This window comes from Charadrius vociferus, unplaced genomic scaffold, assembly GCF_000708025.1.
Source record: "Charadrius vociferus isolate BGI_N301 unplaced genomic scaffold, ASM70802v2 scaffold108, whole genome shotgun sequence".
Taxonomy (NCBI): domain Eukaryota; kingdom Metazoa; phylum Chordata; class Aves; order Charadriiformes; family Charadriidae; genus Charadrius; species Charadrius vociferus.
In genome coordinates this window covers 327,459-345,046 of record NW_009649770.1, presented here as the reverse complement: position 1 = coordinate 345,046, position 17,588 = coordinate 327,459, and the positions used below count along the sequence as shown (strand labels likewise).

Here is a 17,588-nt window from a genome sequence, read left to right as displayed (position 1 = left end):
GGGAGCTGGAATGAAAACTGAAGGAAACAATATGCAGAAGGAAGTTTTCTAGATTTTATTTATATTTTTTGCTACGCTGCATAGTTTTGTCTTCACAGTTTCATTTAATTAATCAAATACAGTTCTATTTAGCCCATCTGCATCTCTGAATGTGTCCTCTTGACATTACTCTCTTGATGTTCCTCCACCATTTCAGACTGATGAAACTGCAAACATCTTCCCCATTTCTGCTAACCACTCCTCTCTCCTATCCTCATACAAAACCCACTTCCCTATCTTCTCTTAATTTACTGAACAATTACATTTTTTCTCATGCCAGGTCCTTCCTGACAGTCCCCTTTATGATACTTTGTAGAATCCAAATGAATGTGGAAACACACAGATTGCTTCAGGACCACCTTAGAATTTTATGACTTCAGAACTGGTCCTTTCCCTAATGTCAAAGTATTAAGCTCACCTAAGTTGAACTATTCATGGGTGCGATCCTGACACTGTCTGAGAACCTTTACTCCCACAGAGCTCACTCTTTCTGTGCATCTTCATCACTTCTCAAAGGCCAAAGACCAGGTCAGGATAAAATCCCTCACATTGCTTCCTTAACCAACCCCTCATATTGACTGTGTTTTCCCACACAAAACCATCTTTCTGACCATTGACATGTACTAAATGTATTAAACAAACTACATGAAAATATCAGGATCCCGAAACAAAAACCCTTTGAGAAAAGAGATGCACATTTACAAAAGGATTTTAAATAAAAAATTCTTTTCTCAAACACTGAACAAAAGATGTACAAACTAGACGGGGAGAATCCCACAGCCAGCAAGGACACTGACACGTTACTAAGCGTTGCCATCCCAGTGGGATTGTGCAGGCTCATCCCTGAGTAACACAAAGCACTGCTCAACAGTCTGACTTTGAATGATGGAGATTCATACCTCATGGACTTTTCTGCACAGAGACGTGCTGCATTAAATCCAGGGATGAAACATATTCCTCCAAATGAAAACATGGAAAATTTCTGCTAAATGCCAAGTCTGAAGCAGCCATGATTCAAAGGGACAACTTGAGCAGAACAGGTGCCAAGGATGTCTGTTCTCTGGATTGATTTACAAACTAAGATTCTTCTAAACCATTAGACGTTCCCCCCGTCTCATGTGAGCAGACAGTGAGTCGAGTTCAATGTATCTCATCGCCATCTGGAAACTCTACAGGCAAGGATATCTTCTCTATTGAGCTTTTGAATAGAATTAGTTTTCATCCAGCTGAAATCTTTGTTCTGAAGCTGTACAATCCCTGCTCTCCTCCTTCATAAGTCAGGTTTATGCCTTTTCCATGTGGTTTTGATATACTCGTAGAACTGGAGACCAAGGGAAAAACAGCCTAATGCCTCAAGGAAAGGACCCCCAAGATAAGAACTCACACAAAATATTATTCTCAACATCACCAGGTACTGCGTTCTGCATTGTTGCTCTTCTTAGCTACGACCTTTTGTAAGTGATATCAGATGGTGTCTGCCTTACCCAATAGCCTGTACCATTGTTCAAGGCATGCATGCACATACATAACATTAATGTCTCTAGCCTATTAATAAGAGCAGAAGAAAATAACAATGGCAAATTGGGTACAGATTTAAGCTGATCTGTTTCTGCAGCCTGCTTTCCTTTCTAAATTATATTTATGCATTTTCATTTCCAATTTCTTTAAATATGAATATTACTGACTAATTATCTTGTTACTACGATGGACACAACCCCAAAACGTAGATAAAAGTATGTTACAATTTCAGTCTTGGTTATAAATTTTGTGGCTTGAATCACAAGTGATTTGACTTTAACAAGCATGCCCAAGAAAACCTGACTGCAAATGAAGCTATCTTTATTTTATTTTCCCCATAAAGAGAAGGTTTAGCTCAGCATATTGCTTGCAGAGATACACAAAGCACAACGGCTTGTTTTGGGCTGCTGCCATTCAGTTTCATGCTGCATCCCCATCTAGAGTCATTAATCTTTTACCACCAGGAACCCAATTAATCATGGTTTTAGGTTTTTTTTTTTTTCAGAAGAAAAAGACAAAAATCATAGTAATTTTTATAGAAAACACTGCAAGGTACTCCATCAATAACAGTCATTTTTCTTCTCAGTACACACTAATAGATTTGCTCACTGAAACCTGCTTGTCTTTACAGTATACAGAAATGCAGTAATCTAAAATACATGTAACCAATAGAAAAACCACATGAAGAAGCAGTCTGGGTTAGTTGTGCTGTGTAAGGCAATAAATGTCCTTTTACTGACAGCTGGACCATAAACAAAGAATGGATAGGGTTGAGAAATAGGTGTTTATATAACTTTGGAGGTTATTTTCAGGTGGAAACATTTTTCCATCTAGCTCACAACACAAAATCTTTGCCTAAACGATGATGCAAGTTTTGATTCAAAACTTACTAAAACCAAAAGTCTGAGAACTTACTGGAGCTCAGCTCTCATTAAGGTCAACAACAGTTCTGCCTGAATACAAATGACGATCCAGCCACCTTCCACCCCTTCAAAATATGACATTTGCCACATGGATTCATATACATCTTCATTGTTTTCCTTAGACATTTTATAACCTAGTAATTCATTAGAATTAAATGTTACAAGCTTTTCTCTTTTTTTCTTTTCTTTGTTTTAAAGAGACACACAAAAGACAGCTATAGACTGCCCCTTTTTTTTTTCCTTTTCTTTTTTCTTTCCTCTTTTTTTTTTTTTTAATCCATAAGGTAATTGGCTTTCTGGAGAACTAACTGAATTTTCCAAATTTAATTTATAAAGATGCTCCATAATATCCATTATAGCAAACACTGTCCTGCAGATTCGATTAGTAGGCTCTCTGGACCTGCTTATTTCTGAATTGAAAGTGCAGTACAGCCTGGATAAATGAATTACCTGAGCAGCGGAACTTCTTGCTCTTGATCTGGCTGATTCGTTTGTTGGCAAGGCGACGCGGATTGCTGCATCGAGCGCCGCTGGTTTCTATCGGATTATCCTGCAGGTAATCAGCCAGCCACTTCAAATGGCAGTCGCACACAAATGGGTTCTGAGCTAAATGTCTGCGAGAAGGATGGGATGTTTAATCAGAAGTGACCTGTGACACTGTACTCCATCACTGTTTTTCACAAACGCAAACCTGAAGAGTAGAGTAATTGAATAAGCTTCCAAAAACCCAGGCCTGGCGGAAACCACACAGAGCTGCACATGAATGGGAGAATTCTGTGAGCTATCACATTTCATAGCTCATTAAGCCTGTTGCAAGTCCTTTCAAGAGGAAACAAAAATTAAGATAGTAAAGCCTGCTTTAAAGGACACAGACCTCCTGTCTACAAAGTCCAGTGTTTTCTCCTGAGAGGCTGATATGCTGCCTTTTGAGAGAAATGCCCCTTTTCAGATGCACCTGACCTGAACATCATTTTGTATCCTGGCTTAAAAGAAATTTTATTGGCAAGCTCAGCTTCCTAGGGATCAAAATGTGAATTAGTAAAGTGCCTTGGATCTGTGGGCAAAACCAGAAGTGATCCAGAGGTCTTTTCTCAAGAGTGAAATTGATATTTGCATATACTCATCACGCATAATAGTATTCCCCTTATGCATATTTTTTCCAGGACCAAAAATTTTTATTTTTGAGACTGAACTGTTCATGCAAGCTAGAACTTGACTCTGTTCTTCACCAGAATTTGCACAACGTATATCCCACACAATTGGAAATAGGTTTTATAGCGCTGATTTTAATAGAATATTTAGACGTTGCCAATAGAAATCTGATGTAGGATCTCAGAGAGAAACAGCATTTCCCTGTGGCTGTTATGATGCATTCTGCTTGACAAAGTTGAGCACCATATCAGGAGAATTAGTCAGGTCTTTCTCAGAGCCTGATTCTGATCTCAGTTAAGTTAAGTTGCATCAGTCCCTCTAACTTCCAAAGGAGCAGGACACGGCTCTGCAATAACTGCAAAGACAGTTTAAAAAAAGACAGATGTTTAAATTTGGTTTGGAGAGAAGTGTAAATTTATAGCCTCACAAGAACTCTGCTCTGTTACTGTTAGTGTGTTTTTTCCACCTGTAGAAACTTCATTTCTTTTCTGTTTGCAGTTATATTTCTGAACTGTCACTTAACAGAATAAGTATAAAATACAACAGGGCAAGGGCTGACAAGGAGTGGGAACTGAAAGCGTACATAGCAGAAAGTGCCTGAAGAAACTAAAGATTACTGTTGTAGTAGAGCCATTCCTGGTGTCAAACGTCCAAAGAACAAACAAGCATACAGAAACAGGATGTGGGATTGGTTTTGTAGCTCTAGACAAAAGGCAGAAAACGACAATCACTTGGGGCACTAAAAATGGGAGAATGAATCAAAACATTTAATGGAAGTGTTTCGGTGCAAAGCAACAAGTCCATTCTAAGTAACAGCCACCAGGAGTGCCAATAAAACCAAGGAGAAATTTTCATACCTTCAGGATATTGCCTGTTGTTTAACTTGACAAATCTTATATACCTCTGTAAATGAACTTTGTCTGTCGCCCTTGTTTACATATCTGTGTACGTACATAGCATCTTGCAGCAGAAGAATGCACGGTAGAGGTGGGGAGGCAGGACTGGGGGGCATCTGCACATGATTATTCTAATGTCTTAATGGTTTGGAGCAATACATACTGGCCAAGTATCTGCTGGGAATTAAGGTTGTGCTTGTGGCTGCCTGAGGAGATAGCAGATACCCTGCTGCTAGAAATCATCTCTATTAGTTCATTTTTATACGAACTAAAACATTTACAAGACTAATTTGGCCAATGCATTTCTAGTATTAAAATAGATATATGTGCATGTGTATACATACATTTCCAGTACTATAGTATGTGTAAGTATGTACGTATATAATGCGCGTATATATGCCAGTATGTGTATATATTACATACAGATATATATTTTAATACTGGAAATACATATACTTACATACTATATAAACATACAGAGCTTTATATCTATATATGCACGCATAAATATATAGAAACACACACACAATATTGGGTTAGGGGGTTCTTCCTTGTTTTTCATTTATATCAGGCTGCCAACTCCAGCTCTGAAGGAGTACTATTTACCTTATTATCTTACTACTCACAGCTTTAGGATGAAACCTTCTTCTGTAAAATATTGAGTCATTTCTATACTTTTGCTTCTGATCCCCCTTCTCTTAATGCATCCCATTCAAAGACTCTCAGAAAATGTTTAGTGGATTTTCATAATGGATCAAATAATACAATATATCACTTCCCTTAAGTGGAATGTAAGCTGAAATATGGTTTCAGACGTCACAAACTGTACAGTAGGACGCAGATCCAGTAAGGAGACATGCCAATTCACTACTTCATTAAAAACTGTTAGGCAATGGTTTTAATAGAATCTACTGTTCATATACTGTACAGAGTCAAATTCACATATTATCTTCCCAACAAAGAGTATGAATGAATTACTCTGGGAGCTTAATACACTTATGACATTTAAGTCACTAGGGCAGGCTGCATCTCTGCATCGATAGCTAGCTGTCCTGAATTTATGCAGTACTTCTCCTTCCTGCTCCTTTTACTTCTGCCAGAAAAGGAGAGGCTACTACCTTGGGGTCTCTTCCAAATGGTCTTAACGTCAGACATTTTGCCTTTGCAAAGACCAGCAACATCTTGGGGGGAAAAAAAGAGAGCTATCATTTATGATATGCTTGCATACTCACAGAGTCTGGATCGATCGGAGAGGTGCAAAGAGCCCCTTGCTGATGGTCTGCAGTTTGTTGTCATAAAGAGATAGCAGTTTGAGATTATGCAGACCTTGGAACGTGTTTACCCTCAGGCAGTTGATCTTATTGGCATTGAGAAGCCTGAAAACAGAGGAAAGGTTTATAATTCATTAATCTTGTAATAATCAAATAAAGATAGACTGAACTTTGGGGCTAAATCTAAAAAAGTATTAACCCAGTCACCAAAGCCAGCCCACGTTTAAAGGTCTTCATTTGCCTGTTATCTTAAAAAGGTGAAAAAAACAGTCAAAATTAGTACTCTCATATTTGGGGAATATACAGACATATAACAGTGTTAGCTATCTTAAAATAGTTAAGGATTTATTTATTTTTTGTATGCCCAGTCCTACCCCCCCAATTTGTTCAAAATTCTACACAAATATTTAAAGAAGTCTCCAGCTTAATATACATAGAAATGGCAAATACTGCCCACCTTGCTGTGCCATGCACACACTCATACACTAAGTCTACAAGGAGAACCATCTTTTTTTTTTTCCCCCCCTCCAATTTTCTCTATGAGCAGCTGTCTTAAGTCTAACTGAAATTCTGGAAATGTGACATCTTTTGATAAGCAGTGCAGCGTTAATTTGACCATGGAAGGAAAGATAACATGATTCTCCTCAGAGGGGCTCGATTAAAACTTACGGAAAAGCACGCTCAGTTTGTACCTAAAGGTAGTAAAGCAGTGGACCAGGTTGCTCAGAGGAGCTGTGCAGCCTCCATCGTTGGAGGTTTTTGAGATGAAACCAAATAAAGCCATGAGCAACCTGCTCTGACCCAATAAGGTGGCTTGGCTTTGAGCAAGGGTTCTCCAGGCTCATTGGTTAGTGATCACCTGAGCTCCCTTCCAACCTCCATTGTCCTGCGATGCTACAGACCTACTCCATTCCAGTTCCACCAGATTCCTGGGCAGTTGTGGAAAAGTAGCACAAAGGCAATCTCCCTTTTTAAGATACAGATTTTGCACAGCTACACAGCAGCCTTGTGGAAAAGTAGCACAAAGGCAATCTACATCCCTTTTTAAGATATAGATTTTGCACAGCTACACAGCAGCTAGTTGGCAGAACTAATCAATTCAGCCAGAAAATCTTGGATAGTACTTGTGCAAGTTCTCTTAGATTATCCAGCCAGCGTTCTGTCACATATAACAAGCATATACAATCCCAACCACGAGCTGGATCTGCCTCTGAGACAACCAAACACGAGAACACTTAAATTGTCATTGTCATCTGCATACGTGGTATTTGAAGGAAAACAGGCAGGAAATGACCCAGTCTTCTTACAAAAGGCAAAATCCACATCCTTTGACTAGTATCAGCCTGTGAAAAATGCTACGTTGCAAACAATACATGCTGTTAACTCAGCTCTCTTGGTCACAAAATGCTTGCTACTTTGTCAATGAGTTTGAAGGGCTTAATATTGCACCATTGTGGCTCTCTATGAGGCACCACACTAATAGTAAATCAGAAGACAAATGCATTTATAGGTACAAAGGAAAACACATCCTCCATTCCTCAGCAAGCAAATACACCATCTTAAACAGACCTCTAATAGCACAGGGAGCTTCCATTCTCAACAAACGGCACATACACCACTACAGACAACAGGACAATCTACCAGGGAAGAAATGCATGCTTGTTAGCTGCACACGATGCTTTTCTTTTGCTCCCAAAAATAACTTCAGAAGATGCTTCCTCTGCACAGCACCCTGCCTTTGCATTGCTGAGACCTTTGAAACATTGTACAGTCATTACAGCTCTCTGTTCCTACTCTCGTTTTGGCAGAGCCTCATTACCGCGGTAAATAGCTACAGTAACTGTGATACATAAAAGATGGACGAATACTTGGGTAGAGCCCTTCTCTGAAGGAAAACAGAAATGCAGAGCTTTGGAGTGAGAGGGTGTCAGAGCAGAACTCACCTTTCTAGCCTACAGAAAAGTCAATATCGATTTACCTGAATTTTCTTCATTATATGTTGTGGAAAACGAAGTTTGACATTAGATAAGAGAAAGTCACACAGAAGGGCCGTGATGGATAAATGAGGTTACATTTTCGCATGAACTAATAGCTAAAATAATTTTATGAAACCATAAGCAGTACTAGTATGACCCCTCTGGAATCTGTTGTTCAGTGACTGATAATTATGTGACACCTATACACACTCCTGTTGACTCCACCAGAAGTAACAGGGTAATTTTCGTATTAGGCTACAGGAACAGTTCCTCCCATGCACTTGACTTCTGAGATTTTGCTCCAACAGTAAACATCAGTGTCATCTCTTACTACTTCCTTCTTATAGCCATGCATATAAGCCTTCATATATAAGCATCTGAGCCTTCATTCCCTCTCAGTTCTCGGGCATTATGCATTTCTCTTTCAAGCTTGTACATTATCTTTTCCATAAAGAACAGGTCAACAAGTTATTAGAAGGCAGAATCAGCCACTGAGTTTTGAACAATATCCCCAGATACATACTTCAGTATTACGAATCCTTTGGTTTCTCCCCCCTGTCCTTGTGCACTGGTCCCACATTGTTTTTAGGTAATGCACATTAGCTTAAATTGGTCAATCTATGACAGAAGCTCGGTACCTAAGTTATACAGGAAGAAAACTGAACGCAAGTATGCACTTTGATTTATTTCACGATATGCTAATTTTTTTCTAATATTACAGTAATATTTTATGTTGTAAGCAGTACTTGTAACAAAGCATAAAGCAAAAATGAAAATACTCTCAGTAATAAGAGAATTTACAACTGAACTACAGTAGTATTTGTATATGTGGACAACCAGCATGTCTTTTTGCAATGCCCGAGAAGTGCGCACAGCAGAGCTATGTTGTGCAGATGCTATTCTCTCCTCTACAAAGAGTAGTCCTGAAGTCTAACCATCATTGATCTCACTTAATAAACCCTCAGAGCAAAGCTGACCTAGAACTGCTGTGAATACACAGGATTCAAATTCATTCTGTGATTAGTTTCAACCAAACATGAATAAACCCAATGCTGGAAATTAGAATTTACAATATGACAAGTTTTTCTGGCTTTTTCAATGACTAGATTCATGGTGATATAATCTGTGACATTTCTGCAGGAGCCAAATTCCAAAAATGAAAGAAACTGATCCTATACATAGCCACAAACAGAGAAGCACACTCTCTCCTTTCAGCATCAGATAAAGTAATTTGGAACAGGAAAGTGCCTGTACAGACTGTTTGTAAGTGGGAATTCAGGTACTGCACAGCTTTTCTGAGGTGATACCACCTACTCTGTATATCATCTAGGCAATATATGTGCGGTACCTAAATCTAAAAAGGACAGATAGTGTACTCAAGAGTAATACAGACGCGCCCATACTCAGTGGATCATGAGATAGATAAATGTCCTATTTCTGATCAGAATCAGGGAGAAAGGTGAGGGGAAAGTGAAACACTGTGAGAAAGCAGAATAAATCATCCTGAAAAATTTCTTCCTCCTACTTAGTGTGAGTTAGAGGATGACTTCTGGCAAGAAGCACTGTTTATATTTCTTACAAAACTCTCAGTTATTTTAAAATACCCCCTCTATGGATATTCCCCTATAGAAATTCCAATTCTTTCCTTATTCTTTCTTCACTATCACAGCCCTCCTAATGGCATCCAATTATTAATTAGGCATAAAAGGCTGGCTTCACATGGTGTGAAAAGTGGTTATAGGAATCTATTTTTAAACTAACACAAAGACAGATGAGAAAAATGTATTCTAGGAAGCAGAAACACTGATCTTCCTTAAACACTGAGCCATGCTGTAAAACTTACTAAGGATTCCTTTCATTGGACTCACACTAAAAGAAGGGACAACATTAAAAACTGAGTCTTATTTAGCACGAATTACGTGGTTTTATTTTGCACCAATTTATGGTGAAAGTAAATTCCACTAATTTTCCTACTCTGTTATCAGCCTGATTGGATGAGATTTGCACACAGCCTCCAGATGTGGTGCAGTGTTCAAAAGGAGGTTAAAAATTCAAGTAGAAATAAACCCGCCTGCTACCCAGAGGGATGATGGATTATTAACTCAAGTCTCCATTTTCATCCCTCCGGATACGTTAAAAACATGAAGAAATCTCTTTCAAGCCTAGGACCACCACAGAATACAGGAGAATGGTTAAAGACCTTGTGGTTTACACACCACTGAAAGCAATGAGCAGAGCAGAGCAGTATCACAATTCCATGAACCCATGTCCTGAAAAAGTGAATTTGTCCACACACATTGAAATAATAACGTGTTTCAGCTAAGCCCTTTGAATGAACGTGTACTGAATTGGCACTGTAGTTGTATCAGATGCTCACAAGCACCATCTGCATAATTAAGATGGTCCCATAATTGAATTATATGCCCAAGCACAGTTTCAAGTGATTAACATTTAAATAACATTTTGAACTCCAAATGCAAAATGATTGAAAAAATTGTTTTTTAAGAGCAAATGGGGATGTTCATATGGCTTTTACCCTTAGCAATGTTTGTATTTTCAGTGCAGTGAAGTCAAGTAATCAAACTATCAGCAAATAACTACATAACTTGGGGAATGAAACAGCAGCCTAGCAACCTTAACACACGCTGGAGGCTGAAGGTTGATTTCTGTTGCTACAGGATGGACCAGAAATCATCCTAGGTACATTAATGAGCCAAAAGGAAAGTGTCGGAGAAAAGCTGCACAGAGCCACTGGAAAAATTCTCTTTCTTTTTCACTAGCTTTGTGTTTTGACAGCAACGACAACATGATGAGAATGAAAATGTTCGGCATCCCATGAACTGGCTGGCACATCCCACATGCCAGACTCCACTGGGGAAAACGAGAACTCACCAGAAAAAGGCAGATATAAAATGCATAGGAGAATTGTATGGAAGAGGAAAACTGGGTAACAGTTTTGCATAGGTAACAGCAGAATGCAAATTGAAAAAATATATATACTTTTCTAGAATATCGATAGTCAAAGGCTTCATCTACATTCAAAGGCACTATAGGGCAGCAAATAATGGACTCATGGCAAAAAGCATTCCTTATGATATACAATACCTGTTACAAAAAGTCAAAAAACTTTTTTGCATGGTTTTTTTTCAGCATTTTCTCTTGAAATTTATAGGGAATCAAGTGTCATCTTTGATTTAGCACAGCTTGCCACAGGAGAAGAGCTGAAGTGCCAATATGGAAGTACCTAGTCACGTACTCTGTCATTCCAGCAGTCAATGACAAGCAACTTCTAACGACAGAATTGTGTGTGCCCCTGCTTACTTATTGGCAAAATAATTATATTAGGTTCCAGGAATGTTTTAAAATGGCACAGAGTGTAGCAGATCAATCTGATTGCCTCTCACTGTGTCAAGATATTTAGACATCTACTAAAACGTACATTTTCTAATGTGATGACTGACCACTGAACAGTCTGTCAGTGCTTCAATTGACAATAGCCAGTGTGAAATCATCATCAGCTTGCCTGAACCAGCTTCAAGCGTTTCTCCATGTTCAGGAAACTGGATGATGGTGATGACAAATTTATTCAACGTAAATTAAAATGGGAAAGTCATGAGCTGATAATGAGTCAAGAAGGAAGCGCAGAACACAGTCTGACAGTCCTGATTTGGAGACATTTTAAAGACCTCCTTTCATTTCTGATCCAAAAGACTGCAACTCCAGTTGAACACCATCCATAAAACAATTCTGCGATACTCATGTTACTACCTGGAGAATTATAAGCATGTATTGTCATAGCATCTGCATTTCTGTTACTCAAAATTCAATATTGCCTAACTTATGTCTACACATAAGGTCACAGCTGATTTTAGAAAACCACATGATAATTCAGATGCACAACAGAATAAACACATCTTCTCAACTTCCTGTGCTATAGGGAAGCTAGTTTCTAGTGTAATAATAACTGGGAGAGTTTCTGTCAGGTGATTTCAGCTCTGAGCGCTGACGTCAGAAGAGCTAATGAATTACATGCTGACGTATGAACTAGTGGCTGTTTTGGGAAGCTGCATGCAGACAGGTTACAGAAGTGACACAGAAGAGGCAGATGCTGTTGCAGTCCTTCATTAGTGCTTGACTGTAATTGCATTTCTGTATCTGGCAGATGCTGCTCCCTCACTTTAACAGCAGTTATTGAGTTTAGCAATATTATCGCAATAGCAGCCTAAATGCAGAAATCTGAAGGACAAAAAATCTTGAGGCTTAAAAACAATTCTAAAGCTATTAAAACAGGTCTGTGCGGAGAGTATTCTGTCCTGGACTAGAAGGACAAGAGTTGCACAGTATCTCTGCTGTAGCCAGAAATATTTTGAGTAATATAGAGAAAAGTTCATATGTCACCTTGCTAAGAATTTAGACTCACAGAACCCAGAAATGACATAGGTTGCAAAGGACCTCCAGAGATCATCTGGTCTGAACCTCACTCAAAGCATGATCCATTTATAGATATTTAATGCAGGTATTTGCTTTATCTGAGAAAAAAATACTTCATCAGATCACAGGATAATTCAGAATGGCAGGAAGTTTGACAGGTTTCTTGTCCTCTTAGACTGCCCAAAACAGGGTGAGCTATAAGGTCAGACCAGGTTGCTCTAGAGTTTTACTCTGCCTGGTTTCTAAAATCTTCCCGAACAGAGAATGCGGAACTTTCTGGGTAGCCTGCTCCACTGCTTGACTTGCCGTTGTGAAAATGTTTCCCCTTACATCTAGTTAGAAGGTCTCTTTTTTTTAATGCCCGTTGTCTCTTCTCCATGAGAAAAAATAACTCCATGAAACAAGATTTTATACGTCACTTAAAGCTCAGAAGATTGCTATGGGGAGGAGGAGAGACTACTGTGCTATAAAGCACTTGGAAATGGAAAACTGTAATTTCTTTATTCTAGCATTTATATACTCTTTGCTTCACTGTTTAATGATACTTATGTATACAACAGTGTAATGTATACAATACAAAATACTGGAACTGATGTACATTCTTCTGAGTAATTTTGTAGTTGTTTTTTTTTTTTTTTTAAATACTTTGTATGGGTTTGTGCTTCACTGGATTTTCTTTGAGCTTCTAACAGGCTCCAAAAGTACACAATAAATAATTGGTAGATCCTATTTTAAGCTCTTAAGTACTGGGATTCAATTTACAATCACAAATCAACACAAGCACTTCAAGCTTGGCAAATTTGCCATGGAGATGTTTTCCAAGCAACCTGACCACAAGAGCTATGCGAGTACCGAGCATCTCACTTTTCATCCAAGGAAAAGCAGCATAAAAAAGCAGGTTAAAAAGGAGAATCACTCCAAGCAAAATTTAACTGGTTGAATTTTGGGAAGACTGATGATAGCAGTTTCTGAAAGTACACACAAGACTTGTCACTTCATACAAGTCTATTTAAAATAAAGGTCAGTTGAAGTTGTAAATATTAGATCCAGTTCCAACTCTAACCCAGGTTAGATGGTTGGATCTGGAAGTCTAATTTTTCACCACTTTTGTAGTTACTTTTTCTGTCAATATGTCAAACTCCAGGCACCAATATTGGTCTTTTCTAGCTACAACGTTGAGTTTTCCCTAATGATCAGACATGAGGAGGAGGAGGAGAAGGCTGCAAGCTTTTGGCTTCATTTTATGAGAGAGGAATAGAACAAACCTCTGATTTCAATATTTGTGTACCCCAGGAGTATACCTACTTCTAGCAACACTGAAACAGAGTCCACTATAGGGATTCTTTCTTGCCCAGCAAGCCATGGGGATCTCAACCATAAGATTTAGGATCAACACGCCTGAGCACTTGTATGATTAGTAACTATGCAAAGTAAATTTCCTCAAGGAAAAGGATTTATTGAAAACTGAAACTGTCTTGCCAGACATTTGAAAAATGAGATTTCATCGCCCTATATTATTTTGCTACACAATCTCTTTCAACAGTGGAGATTTTATGATACCTTCTCGTTCCAGGCAATAGAGCACTGTGAAGCACACAGTGTATAACTGCAATAAAAAGGCTCCCAGAATGTTTGTTTTAATATGGTTGCAGAGAGGAAAGTGTATTACTTAGATATGAAAAATACTGGTTAACAAACTTGGTGCCCATTATCCACAGCCCACTTATCTCGAGCCACTTGACTCACTGTTTCACTGCAGACTGGCTCTGCACATGTGCTCATTTGGGAGCAAAGCAAGCAGAGCAACCCTCAGCTTTATCTGTCACGGGGCTGCTGAAAAAGAAAAAGCTGCGCAGTGTTATATTGTGCCCCCTGTGCAGTGATAGGCAGACAGTTTGGCAAACCCAAGGGCTCCTGAAAGAGCCTGTCCACATTCCAGGAAAACTGAAAGACAGGTGAGAAGGACATTCAAATATATGCCAGTTTCTAGACAGACCAAGGTTAGTCTGAGGCCTCCTGGACAGGAGTTCGAACTGGCCACGGCTAATGGTTACTTGAAAACTTCCACCTTAAACTGAAACCCTTTCCATTCTTTTGATATTCAAGTGCAAATCACACAAAAAACGATAATTAATGAAACACTACTTCACAGCTTGGATGGACTGTTGCCCCAATGAAATAAAAGTTTCAGTTTACTTAAAAAAAAAACCACACCCAAAACAAAACCATGAAAAAACAGACTCCAGTTGTCCTTCTCTTGAAAACAGTATAGCCTCTAAAATCTAAATTGACCTAAAATTCTCAGAAGACACTTGATCCAGCCTGCAAAAAGAAGAATGTATGAGGATAGGGTATAGTAGCTTTCTAGTGTCTTCTCTCCTGGAAACTTGAAACAGGATAAGGAAAATTACATGGTCCAAGAAAAGCTTCTGTTCCACAGAACAGATGTGTAGTTGGACTTCTGTAATAATGTTTGCCGCTGTGTTGGTTACAATTGCATATTTAGGAAGACATAAGATTTAAGAAATCAGCAATTTAACAGAAATCCAATTGTGATTATTTACGTGGGGAATGTTAACTAATTAAGATAGATAATTACAATGAAGACTTCAGAAGTAACATTTTAAATTAAACCAATAGGTTTAAAAAAAAAAAACACAAAAAAAACCACCCCACCACCCCAGCAAAAACCCATCTGATTATCTAACCATGCCTGGTTATTTTCTTGCCTAATATAATATAATATAATATAATACTGCCCTACCCACCTCTGCCTTATATGACAGAAATACCAGAATTCTAATGCTAGTCAGGTGGTCTAAAGCTTGGTCTGAAATCTTCATTTCTCATACACCAGAGTCAAAAGGGGCAGTTTAAGATGCTGTCATGCCTGAGCTGAGCATTACTTTACCCAGCTACAGTGTTTCTGACATCAATGGTACTGTCTGCGGATGTACAGCACTTACACAAAACAATTCTGTAAGAATAAAAGTGGAATAATCTGGGCCTATATTGTGACAGTACATTTAAACAGAAGGATAACGACATTTCTGCGAAACTCCGATGAGTCTTATCCAAAACATTAAATAACAGTATTATCTGCTCTGCAATTTCCAAGTAATTATTTTTTCCTTCTAAATAGAATCTCAATGATTTTATACAGGACCTATGACGACTCCCTTTTTCTGATTGTGTCCTACTTTACCGTAACACCAGTATATTTTCAAAAATGCTCCAGCTCAAGCTTGGGAAATTATACTGGCTACCAGGATACCTTAATCAGAGAGTTCTTATCAGTGTGTCTCCAGACTAATAAGAAGAAATCCAATCTAGAGACCACTGAACACTAAATTAGATCTAATCATAGGGCACTCTTCCAACTGTTCAACAGCAGGTCTAAAACCAATGAATGCCTTTTTTTTTTTTTTTTTTTTTGGTATCCATTAAAATACTACAAGCAGTCCCACAATAGCTGCTTCACAGCCACGATCAGAAAAGTGTGTGGATATTTGTTCACGTTTAAAGCATGATCATTCAATGCTCTCCTTGCCAAAAGCTGCTTTGCATTCAAACGCTTTCAAGAATACCCTGAAAGGCTCCGGAGCCACAATACTCTGGGAATCCCATAACGGGGCAGCCTACTTACCTCTTCTCAGCTCCAGAGTGTTTAAATGGTTTAAGTATAACATGTTTTAATTGTTCTTTGGAATATATATTTTGCCCCCTTAACAAAAAGGCATCACTTGAGCTAATTCAGACCGGAAAATTACTGCATCTGGGCTTAAATATGTAGTTCGTTGTAAAGCCTGCATTACATGCGCACAAGAACTATAGTATAAAGGCATTGAAACCTACTTAAAGGTTTACACAAAAGTTCTAGGCCCACGTTTTTATAGGACACTGTGAGCCATGTGTTGAGTGATTTTATTTTTTTTCTTCCTACTGGCAACCATCCCAACTGTAAAATGTCCTGGGTTAGACAGAGCAACTATGTATCACTTCAAACATGCAACCATAAAATATTTGGAGGGGAGTACTATGATAAAGCTCAGATTTTTTTGAATACAGTTTTTTTCTCAGAGGTCAAAGTGACAATTTAAGTTTTAGCTCTCCTTTTGCTTGCAGTGTCTTTAATGTACCAAACACAGCCTGAGTCTGACAATGACTAACACGCCAGTTATATCAACATGTGCTGAGTCCCAGCTTCTAAGCGCTTTCATGCTTGTTGTTCTCACACAAGGCAAACTACCTCCCCCTAAATACACAGTCTTCTCTTACTGCGCAGGCTGGCCATGAAGACACTGAACTTGTGACATTTGGGACAGGAGAGATGAAAGGAGCTCCCAGAAAACGCATGTGCAAAAGGTGAAGACAAAATAATTGGCTGTGCAGGAGGAGATAAATAGCTTCCCACTGTCGCAGCTCAAGGATTGTCATAACCAAACCATATGTGCGCTCTTGCTTGCCCTTCTCTAGAATAGGGTGGCTCATGTTTGCAACTAAGATCTTACAGATAAATTATACATCTTCACTTAACATAAAATTTCAATTATTTCATATTTCAGTTCTTTGGCTTTGCTCAAGGATTTTTAATCTAAATCTATGCTTATTTTTAGGTAAATGCAGCAAAGACTGCAATCATAGAGTGACACGTTCAATGGTAATCATGAACTTTCGGACACTCATTTCTGGTTACATCAAGACAGTCAGAAAAGGTTTAAAATAACATGTCTAAAACCTACTTTTTATTTTGTATTTTATATAATTTATTGTTTGAGGGTGGAGGGTTGTGTGTCATATAAACCAGAATTGATTAATTTACCATATATCACCTTTACTTTCTGAGTGCATCATCCATGATGGTAATCAGAACGTTAGGAATACATATTAAACCCACTTCACTTCTCCCTCTACTGTCTGGCTGAAACAGCAGCTGACTTCCTTCCCTTTGAAGGAGTTACTGGTTCCCAATGTGATTATGGAGACAAGAGTGAGTGAAATTTGCAATTTCACATTTGGCTTAGGAAATTTTTTATGCCACATTAATAAAGACTGAAGAGCATATGATTTATGTCTTACCCCGATCACGACTGTGTGTTAAATCACACATGGCATAAAATACTTGGATACGCAATATATTCTGAAGCCATTTCTCTTGCAATTAAGCCACATGTGGCATAATAAGACTATGGAACTGAGCATGGCTCACAACAATAAAATCTTTCATATTGCCATTTTGCTTGCATGCGCAGGTACTTGCAACACAGTAGCCCTCAAGGATCTAGATATTCAACCACAAATGCAAAATGTGTAAAAACAATCAATCAGATGGCATCCCCACTCGCACAACAGCCGGTGACCAAATTTCCTTTCTTGGACTTC

The 17,588-nt window shown here is 38.5% G+C and overlaps 1 protein-coding gene across 1 annotated transcript in view; it reads right to left on the bottom strand.

The window, feature by feature from the left end:
* The window catches only part of SLIT3 (slit homolog 3 (Drosophila)), a gene marked incomplete at its 5' end in the record, with an annotated part of 473,057 nt that overhangs the window by 133,743 nt on the left and 321,726 nt on the right, over positions 1-17,588 (bottom strand). The window contains 2 exons of the mRNA XM_009890879.1: positions 2,931-3,094; positions 5,761-5,904. Of these exons, the coding sequence (XP_009889181.1) occupies positions 2,931-3,094; positions 5,761-5,904 (308 nt within the window). The remainder of the gene's footprint in view (positions 1-2,930; positions 3,095-5,760; positions 5,905-17,588) is intronic.